The sequence below is a fragment of the Pagrus major genome, chromosome 15 (assembly GCF_040436345.1).
Source record: "Pagrus major chromosome 15, Pma_NU_1.0".
In the NCBI taxonomy this organism is placed as follows: domain Eukaryota; kingdom Metazoa; phylum Chordata; class Actinopteri; order Spariformes; family Sparidae; genus Pagrus; species Pagrus major.
Window position 1 is genome coordinate 3,853,646 of NC_133229.1, and position 21,928 is coordinate 3,875,573.

General features: G+C 42.2%; 1 protein-coding gene across 1 annotated transcript in view; it reads right to left on the bottom strand.

Annotated features, from left to right (window-relative positions):
• The window catches only part of slc18a2 (solute carrier family 18 member 2), a 106,537-nt gene that overhangs the window by 44,225 nt on the left and 40,384 nt on the right, over positions 1 to 21,928 (bottom strand). The window contains exons 3-7 of the mRNA XM_073482487.1: positions 17,670 to 17,728; positions 17,482 to 17,565; positions 1,333 to 1,425; positions 701 to 790; positions 492 to 535 (exon numbers count right to left, since the gene is read on the bottom strand). Of these exons, the coding sequence (XP_073338588.1) occupies positions 492 to 535; positions 701 to 790; positions 1,333 to 1,425; positions 17,482 to 17,565; positions 17,670 to 17,728 (370 nt within the window). The remainder of the gene's footprint in view (positions 1 to 491; positions 536 to 700; positions 791 to 1,332; positions 1,426 to 17,481; positions 17,566 to 17,669; positions 17,729 to 21,928) is intronic.

The following is a 21,928-nucleotide window of genomic DNA, read 5'->3' on the forward strand; positions in this document are numbered from 1 at the left end:
GGTGCCCCAATCACTCGCATTATATGGATATACGCGGCGCTCCACTGGATCTAATTCTCCAAATGACACCAAAGTTATCTGGGTGAGTAAATGATCGTATTTTATGCTAGAAATAAGGTCCAGGTTGTAAAAAACAGCAATTCCCCTTTAAGTCAGTTATTGAAGCTTACATAAATAAATGGCAGGATTTAAGGTTGGATCCTGAATGTATTTTGAACCTGAGTGTCCTTGCTTGATTCACTTAGTGTAAGGCACTGCAAAGTTCTTTGCTCTTGTGTCAAGTTAAAGGTGCAGTCCATTTACCATTTACCAAAAGTCATGTATGTTTTGATGCATGTCATCTACTTTCTCTTTTTCTCCACATTCCCTGAATCATTTATCCAGTTAAAATAGTCTAGGCATAGGCATAAAAATAGTCTATAGCTGTAAAGGTCATCTTAATGAAGTGAGATAACCTTCAGGAAATTAATTATCAAGATAAACATGCTCACCTCTGGTTCCACCTTGGTGGGTTGAAGAACAAAGAGCTGCAGAGCTGTGAGGACACACAGTCAATCAACTTCATGTAAGTCTTTCTAAAAGAATAGATCTTATTTAAAAATGGTATGAAACTATGTTCAACAAAATAAAAATATTAAGTTATAATTCCGTTTAAAGTGACTATTGTTAGTTTGGGTGTAAGAAAGAAATGTATCCGTACCTCCATCAAACAAAGCCAGGAAAGCCAGAATAAGGAAAGGAGCCGTCTTCCCGACAAACTCATACATCACACTGCCGAATGGGGGTCCAACTGTGGAGGACAAACTGGATGGTCAGTTTTGGAGAAATCAACATGCATTGCAGCCTACAGTTTTTTCCCCCATACAAGACAGCTTCTATTCAATAGGTGTGATGGTTTTGAAGAATTTGTATAGAATGTATTTTATTTTTAGAAATCCATTTGTGTACTAAAAATGTGAGAATAAAAGTCCTCATGAAGTTTCATGAATTGGCTCCATTGAACCTCAATCATTTGTCACTATCTTAAACTTACTGGTTTTAGAATGAAGTGTTTCTATGTCTTTGGTTGCAGCTTCACATTTTTGATAAGGGATTTTTAATAGGCAAAGTCAATATATTTAATTCACAGCAAACTGTTTATTTTCTTTTCCAAGCAAATGTGGATAAGTTTAGCTAATAATATTACCAATACAACTTTGGAGAACATATTATGGCTATTTTTCTTATTAAGCACACTGAACATTTAGCTGTGATTTCTATGGTATAATTTGCTTGCAAACATGTCTTAATAAATATGTTATTGTACAGCAAGGACAATGCATGTTTACATACCCAACACTCCCAATGCCAAACCTCCAAGGGCGATCCCAATGGCTTGACCTCTCTCCTCATCATCTGTATACACACTAGCAAGCATTCCCATCCCTGAAAACACACAGATTATATAATACGAACACAACTTGTTCATTCAAGACTGCTGTGCCCACATCTTAACAAAGACCTGGTCACCACACAACAACCATCACAATATCCTGGATTAAACTTTTGCACTTGACAGTTGGACTGTGTTCCCAAAGGACATAAAACTCCAGTAGGATGAGGGGACGCGTCTGTGTTTACATCGTTGATGCTTGTCACTCAAACATGAACAGTGTTTCCCAGATGTCAAGTTCTTAATGTTAAGATGACAATGTCTGTCCAGGGAATTCACCAGTGATTTTGTTGCTGCTGGTCTTCCAGGTGCATATTTTTAAAAAAGTATCACAGGAACTCCATGAGGTCATCAGCAGTCACATGACAAAACAACCATACTGTATGCTATTTATTATGGAATCAATATAGGTACGCCTGTATTGTATCTGTTTATCACCATATCTGAATGAGTAAAAACATTTTATATGGATACATATAAATGTGCGAAAGTGTAAAAAAACGCAAAGATTTGCAGTTCACATCAAAGGTTTGAACATTTCAAAGCTATCTGTTTATGGGCTGTCCTCTCATGTCCACACACCCCTGGGTGCCCTGTATTCTGCTGCACAACCAGAGAGAGAAAGGGAGGTCAGAGGGGCATGATGCATTTATCATGTAATCACACAAAAGAGAGAAGAAACAGCTAGCTAGCATGCTAATTCTAACTTTATGTTCAGTGGTTGACTGGTGTTGATGGGTTGTGTCTGTGTTTTTCTCGTGGTTGGTTTCAAAAGCAAATGGCCAGCGGCGGAGCTGATACAGTGGATTGTGAGCTGTGTTTTTTTTGGCTATCGCAACTGCAGTGTCTCTGGGCTATTTAGTGGACTGATAGCTGTACCTAACTCCTGCAGGGAAGAGCTGCTCTGGAGGATTGGCGGTGTAGTTTCTGTGGTGTGTCCCGAACCACTGGCAATAGTCACCCTTGTTGGCAGCTTTTTAGACCACGCAACATGTCAGTGAGAGAAATCACTTCAATTTGCTGTTCAGCTGAGGGAATCAGTGCATAAGAAGAGAAATGGAAGAAGCGTTGAGCCTGTTGTTGCAGGTTTCATTTTACCCATTTAGTATGGTTTCTTCTCATTATTTGCCTCTACCTCTTCACTATAAGGTTACACGGTAAATTTATTGTCATTTTTTAAAACCGAAGAGCTTAAAAAAAAAGAAACTATGTTTGAGTCCTTTGTGCAAAATCTATTTTATAAAATGGAGTGTTGAGGATATGTTGAGGGGTCCGGGCTGTGGAATGAAGCTGCTCTTTAGTTTGGTGGTATTTCACAGATACTTCTGTATTTGTTGTCAGATGGCAGCAGGATGAACAGACTGTTGCTGGGTGGGTGTTATCGTTTAGTATTCTTTGGGTTCTGTGCAGACATCTCACTTCACTGATGTCACTGATGCTCTGTTGATGGTACCAGTGATGTTTTAAGTGGTTTTAATCACCTACTGTAGAGCCCTACTGTCCTGGGCTGTGATGAACCATGTCAGTTTATGATGTTTCCAGTCAGGATGCTTTCTATTGCTCCTCTGTAAAAGTTGACCAGGACCTATGTTTCCGTAGGAAGTAGAGCCTGTTCTGTGCTTTTTTAACCAGAGTGGTATTGTGTGATGACCAAGATAGGTTCTCAGTGATGGTAATTCCAAGGAACATTACTTAACCTCACCTGCTAAACTTCAGCTCATCTGATGTAGACAGGGGTGTGTGTCTTTGCCTTCTTTTTTTCTGAAATCAACAATCAGCTCCTTGGTTTTGCTGACGTTGAGCAGTAGAATGTTCTGTGTGCACTACTCTGGAAGATTGTTGATTTCCTCCTGATATGAACTGTTATGAGTGAATGAGGCATCGTCTGCATACTTCATAATACAGTCCTCCTGATGTCTGTGAGTGCAGTCATGGATGTACAGTGTGAAAGCAGGGGGCTGAGCACGCAGCTTTGGGGGGCTCCGGTGCTGAGCACTTACATAGAGGAGGTGCGACTGCCAATCTGTAGTCTCTTGGGTCTGCTTGTGAGGAAGTCCAATATCCAGTTGCAGAGTATGGTACTGAAGCCCAGTGTGTTTAGTTTTCCAATCAGCTTTATAGGTGAGATTGTGTTGAATGCTGGGCTGAGGTCAACAAACACCATCCTGATGTAGCTGTTCTTATTCTCCAGATGTTTGAAGATGGTAGTAGATGTGGCATCCTCTGTGGGTCTGTTGGTTCTGAAAGCAGACTGGTGAGGGTACAGGCTGGCAGGGATGTTGTCTTTGATGGGCTGGAGTTTCTTAAAACGCTTCATCAGGATGGGGGTGAGAGCCACAGGGCGGTAGTCACTTAGACTAGACACAGCAGACTTTTTAGGTACAGGAACAAGATAGATAGATAGATAACTTTATAAATCCCCAAGGGGATTAGGTAATTAGGTACAATGATGGCTGTCTTGAGGCAGGAGGGAACCCTAACCCTAACACAAGCTTTTTATCAGACATTCTTGATTAGAAACGACTAAATTAAGAGTGGTGTCAAAAACTCAGCTTTTTCACAGCAATGGTTTACTGAACCACAGTCCTGAGTTTTCAGGTTCCAACAAACTGACAAATGACAGAATATTGTCACCTGAGTTACTTTGTGTCACACAGACGCACAATTTACGAGCTAACTGGCCGACAGCTGCAGTCTTTGTAGCGCATTCAAGTGCAGCTTTATGACTGAGACATAAGTGCCATACGTCGACCCAAGAGTCGGCCTTCATCGCCACTATTTCTTTAATGTAGGTTTGGTGTGTCTGGACCCTTACAGAAGCAGATATTGACTAGGAGGGTGTAGTGACGAGCCCTGACACTTCAGACAGTGGAGTACCTGAATTCAAGTCACTGCTCTCTGAGAAATGAAAGTGGATGACAGCAGCTACTCTTCTTCTTTGACTTTATTAGGTTGCTTTTAATCATTTCTAAAGAAATTATTGTGCCCTCAGGAATGAGGATTTACATGCTCACAGTCTTTTTGAAATGTGGGTTCCAAGTCCTTGACTTGATACAAAAATCAAGGGGATGCTGCTGTGAATGCAACACTCATGAGACAGAGCGAGATCCAAAATAGCGGCCTCCAGCTGCTTGACTGTAAAACAAACAAAGTTTTCTCCTTGGACACAAAACCATTTTTTCCTTTTCTGTTTTTTCTTCATCTTCCCTTTCACATTTTTAAAAACTGGAATATAACACCAAGTGACCTGGACCACCTGGAACAATATATCGGCAAGTGCATCGACAGACTGCACCATTAACACGTGATGGACAACACTACGACAACGGGTAAAGCTAACTCCACTCCCAGCTACAAAAGATTCTGAAAGGGTTCGATCTCCAGCTAAGGTACACCACCATCCACATCTCTGAAACCACAATGCTGCACAGCAGTAAGCTACATTATCATTTCCACTGAAAATAACTTGCTGCCAGAATCGCTCTCATTGAGGTGCTGCATAGGGAATTTTAAGCATTGCCCCATAGCCTGGAATTCAGTCAAGTACAAATTGACAATCTCACTGAGGAAAACAAATCACAACAACATTCCATCAACACACTTACCAACCCGGCTCACCTCTGTTCCCGCTGAATACAAAACCATGAAAGAAACCATCCTGGACTTACAAGTATGCAGTATGAGGGACAATCTAGTTTTCAACATTGCATCCTCCGAACAAACCACAGATGACCCGGAACAATCAGTCAAGGATTACATGATCAAAAAGCTCAAAATACTAACCGAGACCATCAACAATATCACATTTCACTGTGTTCACGTTTGCGACAGAAAAACAACAACAACACTCATCCACGGCCAATCATCGCTTCGAGCACTTCAAACAAAAAGAACAGGTTCAACATCAGGGCAGGCAGCTTAGAGGAACGGACTTCAGACTCAATGATTAATACACAAAAGATATCATGCAACAATGCAATCATCATTTTCTGGTAATTACACAAATTGACTTAGAAAATTGGCCAGGGCAGATGCTATGGAATGCACCATGTGGCCCACTGTAGATTTCGTCCCTGCCAGTCCATCAACAATAACTTCGTAGAATTAACCTGAACATGCATTGGAAAGCCAATGTGATTAACACCTGCTCCTCCCCAGTTAAGGCATGACTTCTCTGAGTGGCACGTTCTAGGTGTGGATGAAGAGTGTCAAAAATTAAATCTCCTCTCACCCAAATCTATATTGCGAATAAAGTTCATCATTGGGGTACAGCTCAAATAGATTTGGATGTTCAGCATGATGTCTTGGCTTATATCGTATCCTATGATGTTGGAGGCGATGTACAACTGAAGCTACTGGAGCAATTCCTGCTGAGAATACCAAATTTAAACTCCCCACAATCAGCCCAACTACTTTAAATCCTGAATTCAGTTATGCCAGCATGGTATAAAAAGTCAACCTGTTCACCAACCTCCATACAACATGTAGGCCCAAAAGAACGAGGAGAAGAACTTCAGGACTGCAGAAACACAACCATTACTGGAAGATGTGTGCTTTATCTCCGGCGCTTGTTCAGAACTTTTAGTGGCTCTGGCCAAAGCACCCTGTTAGCCAAGGTCAAAAATGAAATTTGGGCTGACATAACACAGTGAATGAATGCCACTGGCAGTGGCCAACATAGAACTGTTAAATAGGTTCGACTTCGGTGGAGAAACCTGAAGCAGAAAGCTAACAAGGGATCATGCAGAAGCAAAGAACCCCCATATTCAGAACAAGCACTCAAACGTGGTGAGTTTTCAGTCCTTGATATTATTAGAGGGGGGAGTTCCCAGGCAATTCGTCTGCCTGAGTGGGGTAATCGATTGATGAGTACCAGCCACTCAACCTCTCCTCAAGTGGCAAATTTGTGCTCCTTACACCTGTGGAGTTTGATTCTTGATGAGCCATGTGTATGAGTAATGCCCCACCTGTGGAAGAGGTGCACAGCTCAGTGCCAATGCAACAAGAACAGAAGTAGCATGCTAATAACAAGGACTCTTAAGAAAAGCTGCTGAAAATGGAAACTGACAGGGCAGAGAAACAAATCCACCATGCTGAGGAGCAGCTGAAGCTGACCATGCTCCAGCAGCAAGAGACACAACTAAGAATACAGCTTTCAGAAAAGAGGCTAATTCAGATGTATGAACTTAGTTCAGTCAATTGTTGAAGTTGTTACCTTATGGCCGAATCCGTACTTTGATGTTGTTGTTTTGCCTAATTAGACAATAGAAAGCACAATTTAACCTTCTAATTGCTGTATTGTAGGCAACTGGACTTGTTTCAGTTTCTTGAAGACGTTTCACCTCTCATCCAAGAGGCTTCTTCAGTTCTAACTAACTGGAGGGGAGTTGGCAGGCTTTTAAACTCTGTGTGGGAGTGTCACCACAGAGTCGTTAAGGACACGTGTGAGCTCTGAGTTTCAGAGTAATTCTTGGTAGAATTACCATGACCTGGATAACTGAGAACCTTCATCAACACTACTGAACCTTGTTTGGTGACCTCATTCCTGTTGCCTTTGCCAGCTTAGTGTGTGACCACAAACAAAATATATGTGCGGTGTTTTGGTACAAACAGGTTACACTGCTAAAGTGTAACTACAGATTGAGAAATGCATTGTTATTATGTTTTACACTTAATAAATAAAATAATTCCAGTTTTCAGGGGAAAGTGGCCTACTAAAATTTTTAAAATGCTTTATATTTCTTTAATTACTTGGTTATGTTAGAACTATAACACTTTAACATTTAAAGGGAACATTATGTTTAGAGTTAGAATGTAATTAACATCTTGGGTAACAATATCTGTGAGAAGTGAAGCCTTGGCTATTTGTCTGTCTACCTCAAATCCACCTCTGAGGTGTTTTTAAGCTTGGTTCAATAATGAATTTATTATAGGTCTGCTGAAAATGTGAACAAATCTTCTGGGTATACAGCAAAAATATACATACAGTAATTCTAATATTTGGTTAAATGTCTTTTGGCCATTTTCACCTCAGTTAGGTGCTTTTGATAGCCATCCACAAGCTTCTGGTAGTCCTCTGGCTGAATTTTTAACCACTCCTCTTGACATTGGTGAAGTTCAATTAAATCTGTTGGCTTCCTGGCACAGACTTGTTTCTTCAGCACAGTCCACATGTTCTCTATGGGGTTCAACTCAGGACTTTGTGAAGACTATTCCAAAACTTCTATTCTAGCCTGATTTAGCCATTCCTTTAACACTTTTGATGTGTGTTTGGGATCGTTGTCCTGTTGGAACACACAACTGCACCTAAGACCCAATCTTCTGGCTGATGATTTTAGGTTTTCCTGGAGAAATTGGAGATGATCCTTATTCTTCATTATTCCATTTACTTCCTTTAGAGCAGCAGATCCACTGGCAGCAAAACAGCCCCACAGCATAATACTACCAGCACCATGCTTGACAGTAGGTATGGCGTTCTTGGGGTTAAAGGCCTCACATTCACACCTCCAAACATATTGCTGCTCATTGTGGCCAAACAACTACATTTTTGTTCCATCTAACCACAGAGTTTTCCTCCAGAAGTTTTTTTTCTTTGTCCATGTAATCAGCAGCGAACTTCAGTCAGTAGTTTGCGTTTTCTTCCTGATGGTGGCAGTGACACAACTGTGCCATGCACTTTATACTTACAAACAGCTGTTTGTACAGTTGATCTTGGGACCTGTAACTGCTTTGAAATGGCTCCAAGTGACTTTTCTGACTTGTTCAAATCAATAATGTGCTCTTCCAGATCAATGCTGAGCTCCGTAGACTTTCCCATTGTAGTGTTTGTGACTGAGTCTAATGGGTGTATCAAACAAGCCCTATTAAAATGAGCCCAGAAAAGTCATCAGCAGTTATCAATCAGAATCACTCAGAAGAAGTTAAGAGGCCATGCTACAAAGAACATTTGATTCACACAACTTTCTATAATCACCAACTTTGATTGTTCAAGTTACTGTATTGTTGGGATTGATGGAAGAGCAGATGTGGTTATTAGAAATGAATAATTATTGATAGTAATTATTAAAATTAAATAAATCAAAATTAATTTAAATTAATAATCAAATCATTAAAACGGGGCACCACCCTGGAATCAGGGACCAATAACCAGACCAAAAACAGTTTCAAAGAAGGGTTCACTTGCAATGTAAATATTTGTAAAATATTTCGAATTAAAGGAACAGTGAAGGAAATGAATCCGAGCACTGACCATCACAATCAGTAATTACCACAAAACATATGCACAAAATAAGCACAGAAAACTGCTCTGTACAATATAACAGAATTTATTAACGTTAGCAAATTGATCAAATCAATAATACATCAATCAACAAAATCATCATTCAAATACAGCAGCTAAAAGGGAAAGAGAGCCAAGATGGTGGTTGTAGAGAAAGAGAGCCAATATGGCTGACACGATCTCCTTGAAGATGACGTCACAGAGTGTTCAAGCATGCGCGAGGCTTGAACAAACCATGACGGAACACCGTTATCTCACATGCTCTTTTGACTACACACAACATTGTTCCACAAAGGTAGGGGTACTACCACGGGACAAACGTATCTAATGTTATGGTGGTGATACCTCGAGACACAAGTACAAGCCACAAACTGTTAGACACAAGCTAACAGTTTAGCTCCACAGAGTGGAGAGGCTCGAATCAGCTCGTGATGAGCACAAAGAAAAACATGCAACAATCAGTGTTTTACAGCGTAAAACAGAAGGAAAAAAAGGACTCTGCGGTCCACAAACTCATAATCAATGTAGCTTACAAGCATACAATACACGCTAACTTGTAGTATCTGCCCATATGCTAATTAAGGCTCACTTGTGGTGTGTGTCTTCTTTAATCCAACTTGCTTTCTCAGCGTGGATTAAAGGCTTTGCAGTGTCCTGCAGTGGCTGTTCAAGCAGGGAAGTCAATGTGGGCATTAAGAAAATGGGTCAAAGCGGGCATTTTCTGAGGGGAAATCCTCCTTCTGCAGGGAAATGAGAGAGGCTGGTTGCGCAGCTCTTCTCTTGATCCGGAAAGTGTTTGGTTAACACAGGGCAGTTATGGCTCGTCCAGCGAGATGAAAGACTGCGGCCTAGGTGGGTGAAATCCAAACGTTTGTGTGCTCCCTTTGAGTAACAGTTGCGCAGACGAAAGCTGATGCTTCCAGCAACATGTTATGATGGGACTGGTGATGAAACGGGCGCGCAGCTGCTCTTATCTTCTCCGTGCATCCGGTCACTGCGGAACTGACGATGCACTCAGGTGCGTTCACCGACAATGGGGGATGGGAGTTGTCAAACCTGGGGGGACTGTGACAAGCAGGCGCCACCTACTGGACATTAAGGTCGGCACACTCTCCTTTGCTTACCAGCCTTTGTTAGTGCAGGGAGGCCGCATTTAAGCTTTGGTCTACATGCAGGCCGCTCTATTGTCGGAACCATGTGGTGAGTCCCAACATTATGTATATTTTTGATCCAGCAGATTTGGTCATATTTATTTTTGTGCTGGTATCAACACGGAGTGTTTTATTTTGAAAATTAACCGGATGTTATGTTGTTGTTTCGGTGTGTGACTTCCTGTCTGCTCCGTGCTGAATTGCTGCGTCGTGCTGCAGCATTCGCAAGAAATAGAAGTCCTGCGTATCTGCTCCGGAAGGATCTGGACTGCCGGAGCTGGGACGGAGCAGATACGCAAAGCAGCGGAGCCAGTGGAAGTTAACAGATAGACTAGAGTGAAACCGCTGCCGTGGTGGAGCCGGACCGGACACATATCTGGTGGAATCTAGGAAAGTGTAAGTCCTAGGCAGACTAGCGGTGCAGAATAGTGGAGCACATCTTCAACATGAGCCTGAAGCTAGGGAGAGTGCCACAGCTGTGGAAAACATCCTGTGCGGTACTGGTGCCAAAGCAGCGACACCCGAAAGGACCTTGGCAGCTAAAGGCAGGTGGCACTGACATTGCACCCGATGAAGACTCTGGAGAGGCTGGTCCTTGTCCATCTCTGCCCCCTGGTGAGCCCATCAATGGACGTGCTTCAGTTTGCCTACCAGCCTGGCAGTCAGGAGTGGACCACCACCTATCATCCTGGATTCTGGACTACCTCACCAACCAACCGCAGTATATGAGGGCACAAGACTGAGTCTGACATGGTCATCTGCAGCACAGGGGCCCTGCAGGAAACCGTCTTGGCTCCTTTCCTCTTCACCCTCTACACTGTAGATTTTATGTACATCTCAGCCAACTACCACCTGCAAAAGTTCTCTGACCACTCTGGAATTGTTGGCCTCATCACAGACGAGGATAACAGGGAGTACAGAGAACTGATCCAGGACTTTGTGGACTGGTGTCAGCAGAACCACCTCCAGATTATTCAGCATCAGCCGCTTCCTGTGATGCTTCTTGTGATGCCCACCTGGGACTTCCGTGAGATCGAAAGCTGTTGTTTACTGTGTCTCTCTTCTTCTCTATCTATCTTAGCTGTTTATTCTTCGATTTCTGAGTCTTTTATAGTCCCACTGTTTTTTGTACCCTAGCTAACGTTAGGCTTTTATAATTTGTTTGTATTTTGTGGAACCGATCTTCTGTGACTAGGTAGTCTGTTGCTGCCCAGTTAGCTTTCCTCATCCTAGCCTAGCTCACTGTTTTACCTTTCACCGCAGTCATCACAGCCTCGATAAACAAGTGTTACGATGGCTTGTGCTGACTGTCTCTATTAGAGAGACGTGTCTGTGAGCTAGAGCAGCTTCTCTCTGTTAGAAACACGGGCACTTCAGATAGTGTTAGCCCCGGGCCTGATAGCAGGCCTGCTAGCCTTAGCACTAGCTCAGTCTTGTCAGCAGCTGCTGTGGAGTTTGTTCCTGCTTGGCCATGGCGTGGGAGAGGGCGCAGGAGAGAGTCACCGGTTGTGTGGCCTGGTCAGCAGTCACCCCTCCCGACTGCGAACCGGTTTTCTGTCCTCGCTAGCCCAGTTCTAAGTTCTGCTGGCTCACGTGCCTCCCCAGCCCTCGCTGACGGGACTAAACTCCACACACTAGTGATAGGTGACTCCATTACTCACAAAGTTAAGTTAGCGTCGTCAGCCACTGTTTACTGTTTACCTGGGGCAAGGGCTTACGACATAGAGGCTGATCTTAGGGTGCTGGCATCACACAGGGAGAAACAAGGAAGCCAGGCACACAGCACCACAAGCTACATCAACATTGTAATTCATGCTGTTGCAACAATATTCGTCTACAAATCTACAAATCTATTTTCAGTTTAACCTCCAACCAGGATATTAAATTTAGTTAATTTGAGGCTCTGGTTTTAAAACCATCTTCATCAAGTAGTAATGGCCTTGTCCAGGAAACAGGCTTTCACCTGGTGGTAATCTACAGAGCTCCAGGGCCCTACTCCCATTCCTAGAAGAATTTGGTGAATTCCTTGCAGATCTTGTGACTCGTTCAGATAAGATCCTAATTATTAGGGATTTCAATATCCACTTAAATAAGCCTTCTGACCCTCTAAGTAAAGCTTTTCTGGGACTTCTTGATATTTCTGGCTTCATTCAGCTTGTTCATGAACCTACTCATTCCAGTGGTAACACTCTGGACTTGATCCTTTCCTTCCACCGAAACTGCCTTTACTAAAGTGGTAAATGACATTCTACTTATTTGGACTCAAACTCTACCTCAGTGCTTCTGTTACTGGATTTCAGCACTGCATTTGATACCATAGATCATAGCATATTGTCAGACCGACTTGAAAGTCAATTTGGCATCTCTGGCTTGACTCTTGCTTGGCTAAAGTCTTACCTGTCCGAAAGAACACAATGTGTTTCTTACAATAGTACTACATCAATATTAACTGATGTGTAGTATGGAGTTCCCCAGGGCTCTGTTCTTGGCCCTTTGCTCTTCTCCTTATATATTTCACCTCTTGGCCAACTTATTTGGAGTTATGTAATACATTTCCACTGCTATGTGGACGATGCTCAGCTGTATGTGCCAATAAAAGCTGATTATAAATCTCAAATCACGAAATTAGAGACCTGGTTGTATGCAGTGAAGAAATGGATATCAGAAAACTTTCTGCTCCCGAATTCGGATAAAACTGAGATGCTGGTCATTGCCCCCGCTCGACAGAGACACCACTTTGATCAGGTGACCGTAACTCTCGACAACTGGGTTATTTCTCAAAGTTAAACTGTCAAGAATTCTACCCTTTCTTTCGATCAGCACATCAAAGAAATTACCAAGATCGCTTTTTACCACATGCGCAATATAGCTAAAATTAGGTCCTTCCTGTCCACGGCTAACGCAGAGACCCTGAATGATGCCTTTGTTTCTTCTAGGCTGGATTATTGCAATGCCTTATTTTCGGGTCTTCCGCTTGAGAGCACTAAAAGTCTTCAGATGGTTCAAAATGCTGCAGCTAGAGTCTTAACACGTACAAGAAAATTATTTGATCATATTACACCAATCCTAGCCTCACTGCACTGGCTCCCAATACATATAAGATCAGACTTTAAGGTGCTGCTGATGACATACAAAACTGTACACGGCCTTGCCCCGTCGTACATGTCAGATCTTATTATACCATATATTCCAACTTGTGCATTGCGCTTTCAACATTCAGGGCTCCTCTGAAGATGTTCACACACTAGTTACATCTAACCGTGCCACCACCTGTTCCCTTGACCCGATTCCCTCCTCCCTTCTCCAAGAAATCTCACACGCCATCTTACCATTCCTCACCACCCTGATCAACTCCTCCCTCACTTCGGGCCGTAGTCCAGCTCCTTTCAAGATAGCTACAGTAAAGCCACTCCTAAAGAAATCCACCCTAGACTCAGCTGACATCCGAAAATACAGACCTATATCTCTTCTTTCGTTCCTCTCTAAAACCCTGGAACGCACCGTCCACAACCAACTGTACTCCTATCTTTCACAAAACGACCTCCTAAACCCCAATCAGTCAGGCTTCAGGACTGCTCACTCCACTGAGACGGCCCTCCTCACAGTGACTGAGTCCCTCCGTGCTGCCAGAGCCTCGTCCCACTCGTCCGTCCTCATTCTCTTTGACCTATCTGCTGCGTTTGACACAGTCAACCACCAAATCCTCCTCTCCACTCTGGCTGAACTTGGCATCGCTGACTCTGCTCTAACCTGGTTCACATCATACCTGACAAATCACACCTTTCAGGTCATGTGGAATGGCTCCTTGTCCAAACCCTGCTTTCTGGAAACTGGTGTCCCTCAAGGCTCAGTACTAGGACCACTTCTGTTTTCACTATACACTAGATCACTAGGCTCTGCAATCACATCACATGGATTCTCTGACCACTGTTATGCAGACGACACCCAACTGTTCCTCTCTTTTCCCCCGACATCCACGTTGCAACGCGCATCTTGGAATGTCTGGCAGACATCTCCACTTGGACAACTGCACACCACCTCAAGCTCAACCTTCATTAAACTGAACTCCTCTTCATCCCGGGGAAAGACTGACCTTGCATGGACCTGTCAGTCACTGTCGAGGACATCACAGTATCGCCTTCATCGACTGCGAGGAACCTGGGCATAATACTTGACGACAGACTATCCTGCACCCCCAACATCACTGCTGTGGCCCGATCCTGCAGATTTGCCCTCTACAATTTCAGCAGGATCCGGTCTTTCCTCACAAAGGACGCAACACAACTCCTGGTCCAAGCACTGGTCATCTCCCGCCTGGACTACTGCAACTCGCTCTTGGCTGGACTCCCAGTCTCTGCGACCAAACCATTGCAGCGTATCCAGAACGCTGCAGCGCGCCTCGTTTTCAATCTACCCAAATTCTCCCATGTGACCCCCCTCCTCCGTGACCTCCACTGGCTTCCTGTTGCAGCCCGCATCCGATTCAAGATGATGGTACTGGCCTTCAAGGCCGTCAATGGAACTGCACCCATCTACCTCCAAACACTGGTCAGACCACACGCCCCAGCGCGAGCACTTCGCTCTACTACATCAGCTGGCTGGCTGGTACCACCATCGCTGAGAGCAGACAAAGGTCGCTCAGTGAAGTCGCAACTCTTCTCTGCTCTGCAGCCTCAGTGGTGGAACGAACTCCTGACCAATGTCAGGACAGCAGAATCACTCGCCGTCTTCCGCAAAAGACTCAAGACTCACTTGTTCAGACTTCACCTTGACCCTGCATAGCATGACTCTAACTGCAGACGCTAACTGCATTTCATTGTCTCTTTACCTGTACTGTGCACAATGACAATAAAGTTGAATCTAATCTTACTGTTAGTTGCTTTGGACAAAAGCATCTGCTAAATGCCCTAAATGTAAATGTATATGTAAGCGTGCTTTCTTTGATTCTCTAGACAATTTCATATAAGAAGCACTCAGCCTGCTAGCTTGACGCTAACACATAATGGGAATTCCCATGATGCGCATCACTACCGTGATAAAAGTACAAAAGTAATTTACAAACAATCCGTTTCAGTTCACATAACATAAAATGATATGCATGCTCATATTTACAGGTATATACAGTATTTAATATTCTCAGGAAATTAAACTATCTAACTCAATCTGCTGTTGTAGCACTATGACACTGAGCAGGTACAGCAAGCTCAAGGGGTCAAAACGCAAACTAAAAATCCTCAATAAGTTTAAAATACAGCCACCACTGGTGGAGATGTTGTGTGCCATTAGAGGGCAGCACGTATACGTACATCTAGATGTTTTCTATTATATGTATTCTAGCAACACCAAGTTGACGAGCAGTAACAGAAAACTGTAGCAGCTTACTTCAAAAAGTATTTTATTTACCAGATTTATATGCACTATAGCAAGATGCTACTGAAATAAAACTTAGAACAACTGACTGACATGTGATGTGCATTGTTACTGGAAATATGACTCATGTTATATTGTCTCTAGAAGTGAGTGATTCAACTGGTTTGAACTGAAATTACTTTTATGTTATTACAGAGAGATTAAAGTACAGAAAAAAGGTAAGGTTCGGTGCTGGTATTGAATTCTACCCTGGTTTCGGCCTGGCATCAGTTCATCATTCCAGCATTCCACATCCCTGATCACAAAAACTCAATCTCTGATGCACTCTCTCGTTATCATTTCAGAAATTCAGACAATTAGCACCAGCCTCCATCCCTCTTCCAACTCCAGTCCCATTGTTTTCAGCAACCATCTTCAACTGTCTTTATAGCTGGAACATTTGGTCACCTCTTTGCAAGACGCCATCCTAAGCAGCATTGCTCTGTGTACCCTCTCATTTTATCTGACCGGAGGGAATATATTCAAAGCATCCCTCTCCCACTCCCCTCGCTTGATGTGTTGAGCCTCTCTGGTTTCATCACATGTGCTGATTCCGTCCTTAAGATTAAATCCTCCACTATACATGTCTACATCAGAGGAATTAACTTCCCTGTAAAACTGTCCTCAGGGACACCATGTTCAGCCTCAACCCATTCACATATGAGCATGTTAATGAAAGGTCTTGAGTGAGGTCATGAGGTCTATGCTCTAGATATTGGAAATTTGAATCTACACTAATCTACAGACATTCAAATCTGAATTTGAATAATCTAATATTGGATGGTCCTGAGATCCATCTTTAAATATACAATATGCTTTTTCTTGTCGAAGCGTGTGAGGGTTTGAAATTAACACCCCCCAAGCGTCAAATGTGTGTAGATTTTATGTTCGGCGAGTAAATCTGCAAAGGCTACCCGCCATACTGACAGCAAATGTGTGTACCAAAACAGTCTTCTGAGAGTCTTCACTTAATTTTGGTGTCATTTTTGGTTGTGCTTCCTCTGTCCTCTGTTGTCTGTCTACGTCAGAGTTTCACACACAGCACAGAAACAGAAACATTAAGATTTTTTATAATGGACCAGGTTAGAGGGTTTCTGACACAATAGAGTGGTGCAGTTTGTAGTCCTAAAACCCCGAAATCGGTTAGCAATTATCAAATTACCTGTTCCCTTATCTCAAAGTCTGTGAATCTTTTGAATTGGTTTACAGTTAAATGTGTGAAAAAGGTTGTTTACACGTTTTATTCTCCAACATAAAATCCATCATTAAATGTCCCACAGTTTAATTATAAAGCTCTTCCATGTGTTAAAAACGGTTAGCGGTTGCTAACAAGTGTCTAAATGAGACTACAGAGGTTGTCGGGGACATGAAACGTCATCCCAGCAAACACAAAGACTCATCCACTCACTAGTCTTTACAGGCCCACTTTAGTTACAAACTATTCTAACTCTGACTCTACAACTTGTACATTGATCAGTTTGTAGAAATCCCGTATAGTAATCGTGTAGTAAGACACTTAGTGGTGGTGAAGTTTAAGTCATGTGACCGTGATGTAATGTGTTTATAGCCTGTTTATAACATTAGCTTTTTACTGCTACAGATTTAATTTACACTTCAGAAATTGGTGTTCATCTGTGAAGATTATCTTGATGAACAAAATGTGTAAGTATCATAAACTTTTCTTTGACACAGAGATTATTTTCTAAAATCCAATTCAAAAATCCCACAGGCTTTTTGTCGAGGGAACCAGGGCAATGCTAACTTCTGGGTTAGCCTAAAAAAATACGTCATCTCACACCACTCTTAATTTACAGCGTTTTGTAACTGAGATACCCCTTGCTAAATCAATATTGAATCAAATTGGAAATCGAATCGAATTGTTATGGGAAATCAATTCTATTTTGGATTGATGCTTGACTGTTATTATACAAACAACAGTATACCAACATTAAAGTCCCATGTGACGAGGAATCAAAAACACCATGCATGTAGTTATTTTCTTAAATACTTTTGTGCCATCAAAGAAAGTGACTTGCCTCCCTCCTGGGACCCCTATTAATCTTCACCTCACATTTCAGGTACAAATAACTCATAATGCAAGATCCAATACTCATTTAGCTTCAGATGTATTCCGATAAACTGAATAGTGGATGGTTGAATAGACTGACTGGATATGAGCATCACATCACAACAGGGAGAAGGGGGCTTACCAGCCACAGATGAGCAGGAGGAGCCTACACCTTGAAGTGATCTGGCCAAAAACAGCAGAGCGTAGCTCGAAGAGAAGGCGAACACTTCACAAGAGTGAGAACAACAGAAATATAGAAAAAAGAAACATCAGGCATGATGCAAGCATTCTGATTCTTTGTTATAATGAAGACATGTTGGCTGAACTTACTGATAGTAGAGATGAACATGATACAGAAGCCAGCGAATATGGGAAGCTGGTATCCTATTCTAAAGGGACAAAAAAGAGGCAGACACAATGCGAACATTACATTTATACAGTATCATATAAGTAAAGACGTCCACACAAATATACATGAAAAAATCGCTTGATTCTGTTGAAATGTATTATTTTCAGCATATTGCCTTCTAAAGCAGTGAGATCTAAAAAAATGTTGTAAATGGTGAGCACTGTTGATTATTTAAATGAAAAATTCTTCAGCCAGCGAAGGGGGATAATGCTATGCTTATGCAAAAAGTATAAAATTAGTGAAATACGTTGTCAGTTTGAATGTATTGTTGCCTTGGTCACCAGGACAAGTATGGAGGACGCAGGAGGAAGATGCAACTTTATCAAAAGTTCTACATCAGTTAAATCTGACTGACAACTTATTGTCTTCAGAAACGCATGTTGGTTCACGTGACACAGGACGTCTCATTTTTTTTAAAACATGTTGGTGGGTGGAACCAAGGGCGTAAGTTTGCATAGGGACGATAGGGACAAGTCACAACCAAAGTTTGGGAAAGACAGAGTTGTCCCTACCAATATTTTGATATATTTTAACATAATGAAATTTTTTTTACATAGTGCATTGAATATAATATTTTTCGCAAACTCATTCGTAGTATTAAGCATATGTAGAGAACTATTTTTCCGACGTGCCCTCTCATCGCAATCTTCAGTGTAATCCGCAAGGCAACAAGTTTAGATATGCTGCCTTTTGATTGGCTGAAGGATTGTCATGTTCTCAGCACATGAAGGTATCAAAGCCCCTCTCGTCACCTCTTGTGAAGAAGACGCGCTGTGTGGCAGAGTTGCTGCAAGATAGCTGGACTGACGGTAAGATATCAGGCTGGCTGTTGCAGACTGTGCTGACGTAAATACACCAGGAAATCATGAAAGTAAATCCTCACAACATTTTTACCCGTGTTTCTGCTTTGTAGATAGAAAATGCCACTGAAAAAGAAAAGAGACATCCGAAGCTATTTAACCAGTAGCCTAGCTGCTAGGCTGTTGTTAGTTAGCTAACTACCCACACAATACAAGCCTCCTAGCCTAACAATAACACTCATTCTACTATGGAAAAGTGTTATTAAGGTGTTAGTGTAGTGAACGTAGGCTAGTATTAAAGCTAACTGACTGTGGGTTCTGTAATGTTTGCCGGTCGATTTGAAGACAAGTGGATGCGGTCCCACACAAATGCAAACATGCTAGCCTAGCGTAATATCACCAGTCTTCTACTGTGTAAAACATAACTGGTGTTAAGTATAAGCTTTGAGGGTAGTAATAAAGCTAACTGTGTCCCCTCTAGTCTTTCAACCAATGTTAGCAATTACAAGGGTTAAACTAGTGCAGGGGTCTCCAACAGGGGGCTCGCGAGCTACCGGTAGCTCGCAGGCCCCCAATAAGTAGCTCGCCATGCAAATCCAAAATATAAAAAATTAAAAGAAAGAAAATAAAAAGAATCTACCCCATGCATAAACAAAACCTCACTCATAGCGAACTCTATCTACTTACTACAACTCTAGATCTATCTATAAACCGCCCTCCTCCCCCACCCCACAATGAATATTGATCAATCACGTTTGAGTAACAGTAACGCAAGCCGGCGGCTAATGCAAATATTTCCGAGCTGAACGTGAACGCAATTAACGAACAACTGTGGATTTTATTTTAACGTGACTGAAGCTAACATACAAGATAAACAATGAGTGAAGCAGGGCCATCGAAGAAAAATCAGAAGGCGTACCATTTCCATCAAGAGTGGGAGACTGACTATTTCTTCACAAGTGTAAAAGACAGGTGTGTGTGCTTGATTTGCGGGACGAGCATTGCAGTTGGGAAGAAAAGCAATGTGGAGCGGCACTTCACCACACTTCATAAGAAGTTTGACCGTGATCTTCCTTCTGGCAGCAGCCTGCGGTCAGCTTAGGTGAGCAAGCTGAAAGTGGGATTGCAGCGGCAACACTCGTTGTTCACGAAACCAGTGAAGGGAGCTGAGGCTGCAACCGAAGTGTCATTCAAAGTGGCCCATCATTTAGCAAAGAAAAAAAAACCTTTTACAGATGGGGATTCTGTCAAGGATGCAATGACTCTCGTGGCTGATTCTTTGTTCAAAGATCACAAAAATGTGCTAATATACACTGCAAAAACAAAACAAAAATAAGGGGAGTAGAAGTAGCTCATGACTTATTTTATTTTTTGAAAGAAGCTCTCATCCTAAAAAAGGTTGGAGACCCCTGAACTAGTGAGTAACTGGCTAGTAACTATGAATCACTGCAAACAGTGCAGAAAAACAGCAGCATGAAGCTACAAATGTAGAGCAGGCTGATGATGAATCAGGAACAGAGTTTCAGATGAGGTGTTGACAATGTCAATTAACAATTTTTTTTAAAATAAAGATGGCATGAGCATTGCAGTTCTTTGTTTTAGGATGCCTTGCAGTTGTAACCAATGAATCTCATCATCATGCCGGTTATTTTGAAAATAAATGGATTGGATTTGCATAAATAAAGGTGTCAAGATGTTATTCTTCAAATGTTACCCAAATGTTCTTTCTTATACGTTTGATATGTGTAATGGATATAAAGATGACATTTTATTCATTGATGCATTATTTTGAAAATTCAGGAAACTCAGAAATCCAGTACAGATGTAGCGCAGGTTAAGGAAGCAGCAGCTGGACTGTCAGGACTTCAGGTGAGGTCTTAAAATGGTTCTGTGGTGAGATATCAGCAATGAAAGTGAAGGATGTTTGGGTTTTATTGTACCTTATATTAGCATTTTTTATCGTGAGTTGTTTTTTTCTCTCTTTTTTTGAATGACAAAGTTGGTTCCATAAAGCCTAAACCTTGGCTATTCCCTTAATATACAAAAGTTCTTTCTAATAAGTTAAATAAGTGTAATGCATATAAAGATTACATTTCATTCATTGATGCATTATTTTGAAATATGTTCAAATAAGGCAACAAAAATTAATGTAGACCTAGGTAATACTGCCAAATGTGAAAATGAACCCAGCAGTTTTGTGATGTTAGCTGCAAAATATACTGTATATAAAAATAGGCAACTATTTAGGTTCAAATAAATCAAGGCATCAAAATAAAAGTAGGTAAGACTACTGAATATAAAAGAGTGGAGTGGTTTGAGACCAAACTTACGCCCTTGGGCGGAACTAAGACACAAGGAAAAGATAGAAATGAGGGAAATGCAGATGCAGTTCAAGAGAACTGGGATGTACCCTTAGAACCTTTTGTGTCAAGTGCTCTCACAATGTTCTCGTGTTTATTTCTCCCAGTGATTTTGGTTCTTAGTGTCCCTGGACCTTATGTCACAGTTGGCATAGCTGGTCAACTGCTCATTTCTGCCTGCCCTGTCACCAGCCATTCTCACCTAATCAGCCAATACCTCTCACCTGTTCTCTCAGCTGCTCCTCATCACCAATCAGCCCAGTATAGCTACCAGACACTCATTGCCAGATTGTTCTTCCCCTATTATGCAAGACTCTCCAGCACTTGTCTCTGGACTGATTTCCTGCTGCCAACCCTGCCTGCCTCTGACCAACCCATTTTGTCTGACCCCCGTTAAACTCATCTGCCTCCTGGCCCCGGCTTTGAGATTTTCGGCTACCTCTTTGGATACTGTTTTGCCTGTGGCTTCCTGGCGAAGCCTTTCCACCACCATGAGAGTGAATGCCACTTCCAGAGTGAGTTTTCCAGTCCTGTGGCTTCCTGTGGCTCAGACACTCTTTACGTTGCCACGCTTGCTATTGTGTTTGTGCACCATGTGAATATCCATCTGCTGACTTCCGCCTTCACGCCTGCTCACCCCTGTCTGGTACTTTAGCCTTCGTTGTACTGAATTGTAAGTGTGTTTGGGCTAATTCTATGACACACTCAGCGGATCCCTGCCTGATTCAGCCTGCTTTATCAGCGTCCCCTCCAGAGACTTTGCAAAGAGACATTGCTGTTATTATGATCATCTTGCTTTATTCCTGCTGAATCTGGTCATTAAAACTGCATATCAACTATTCCTGGTTTCCCGCATCCTGCAATTGGGTCCGTACACAGTCCCTTACACCTTATCTGTTTATAAACTTAGATTTAATGCCTTCTCCCTTGGATTCGTTTGTGCTGGACTGCTTTCCTGGTTTTGACCCTTGCTGACCTAAACCTCCTATAAGCCATTTGTTTGCATCAAAATGACTGAAC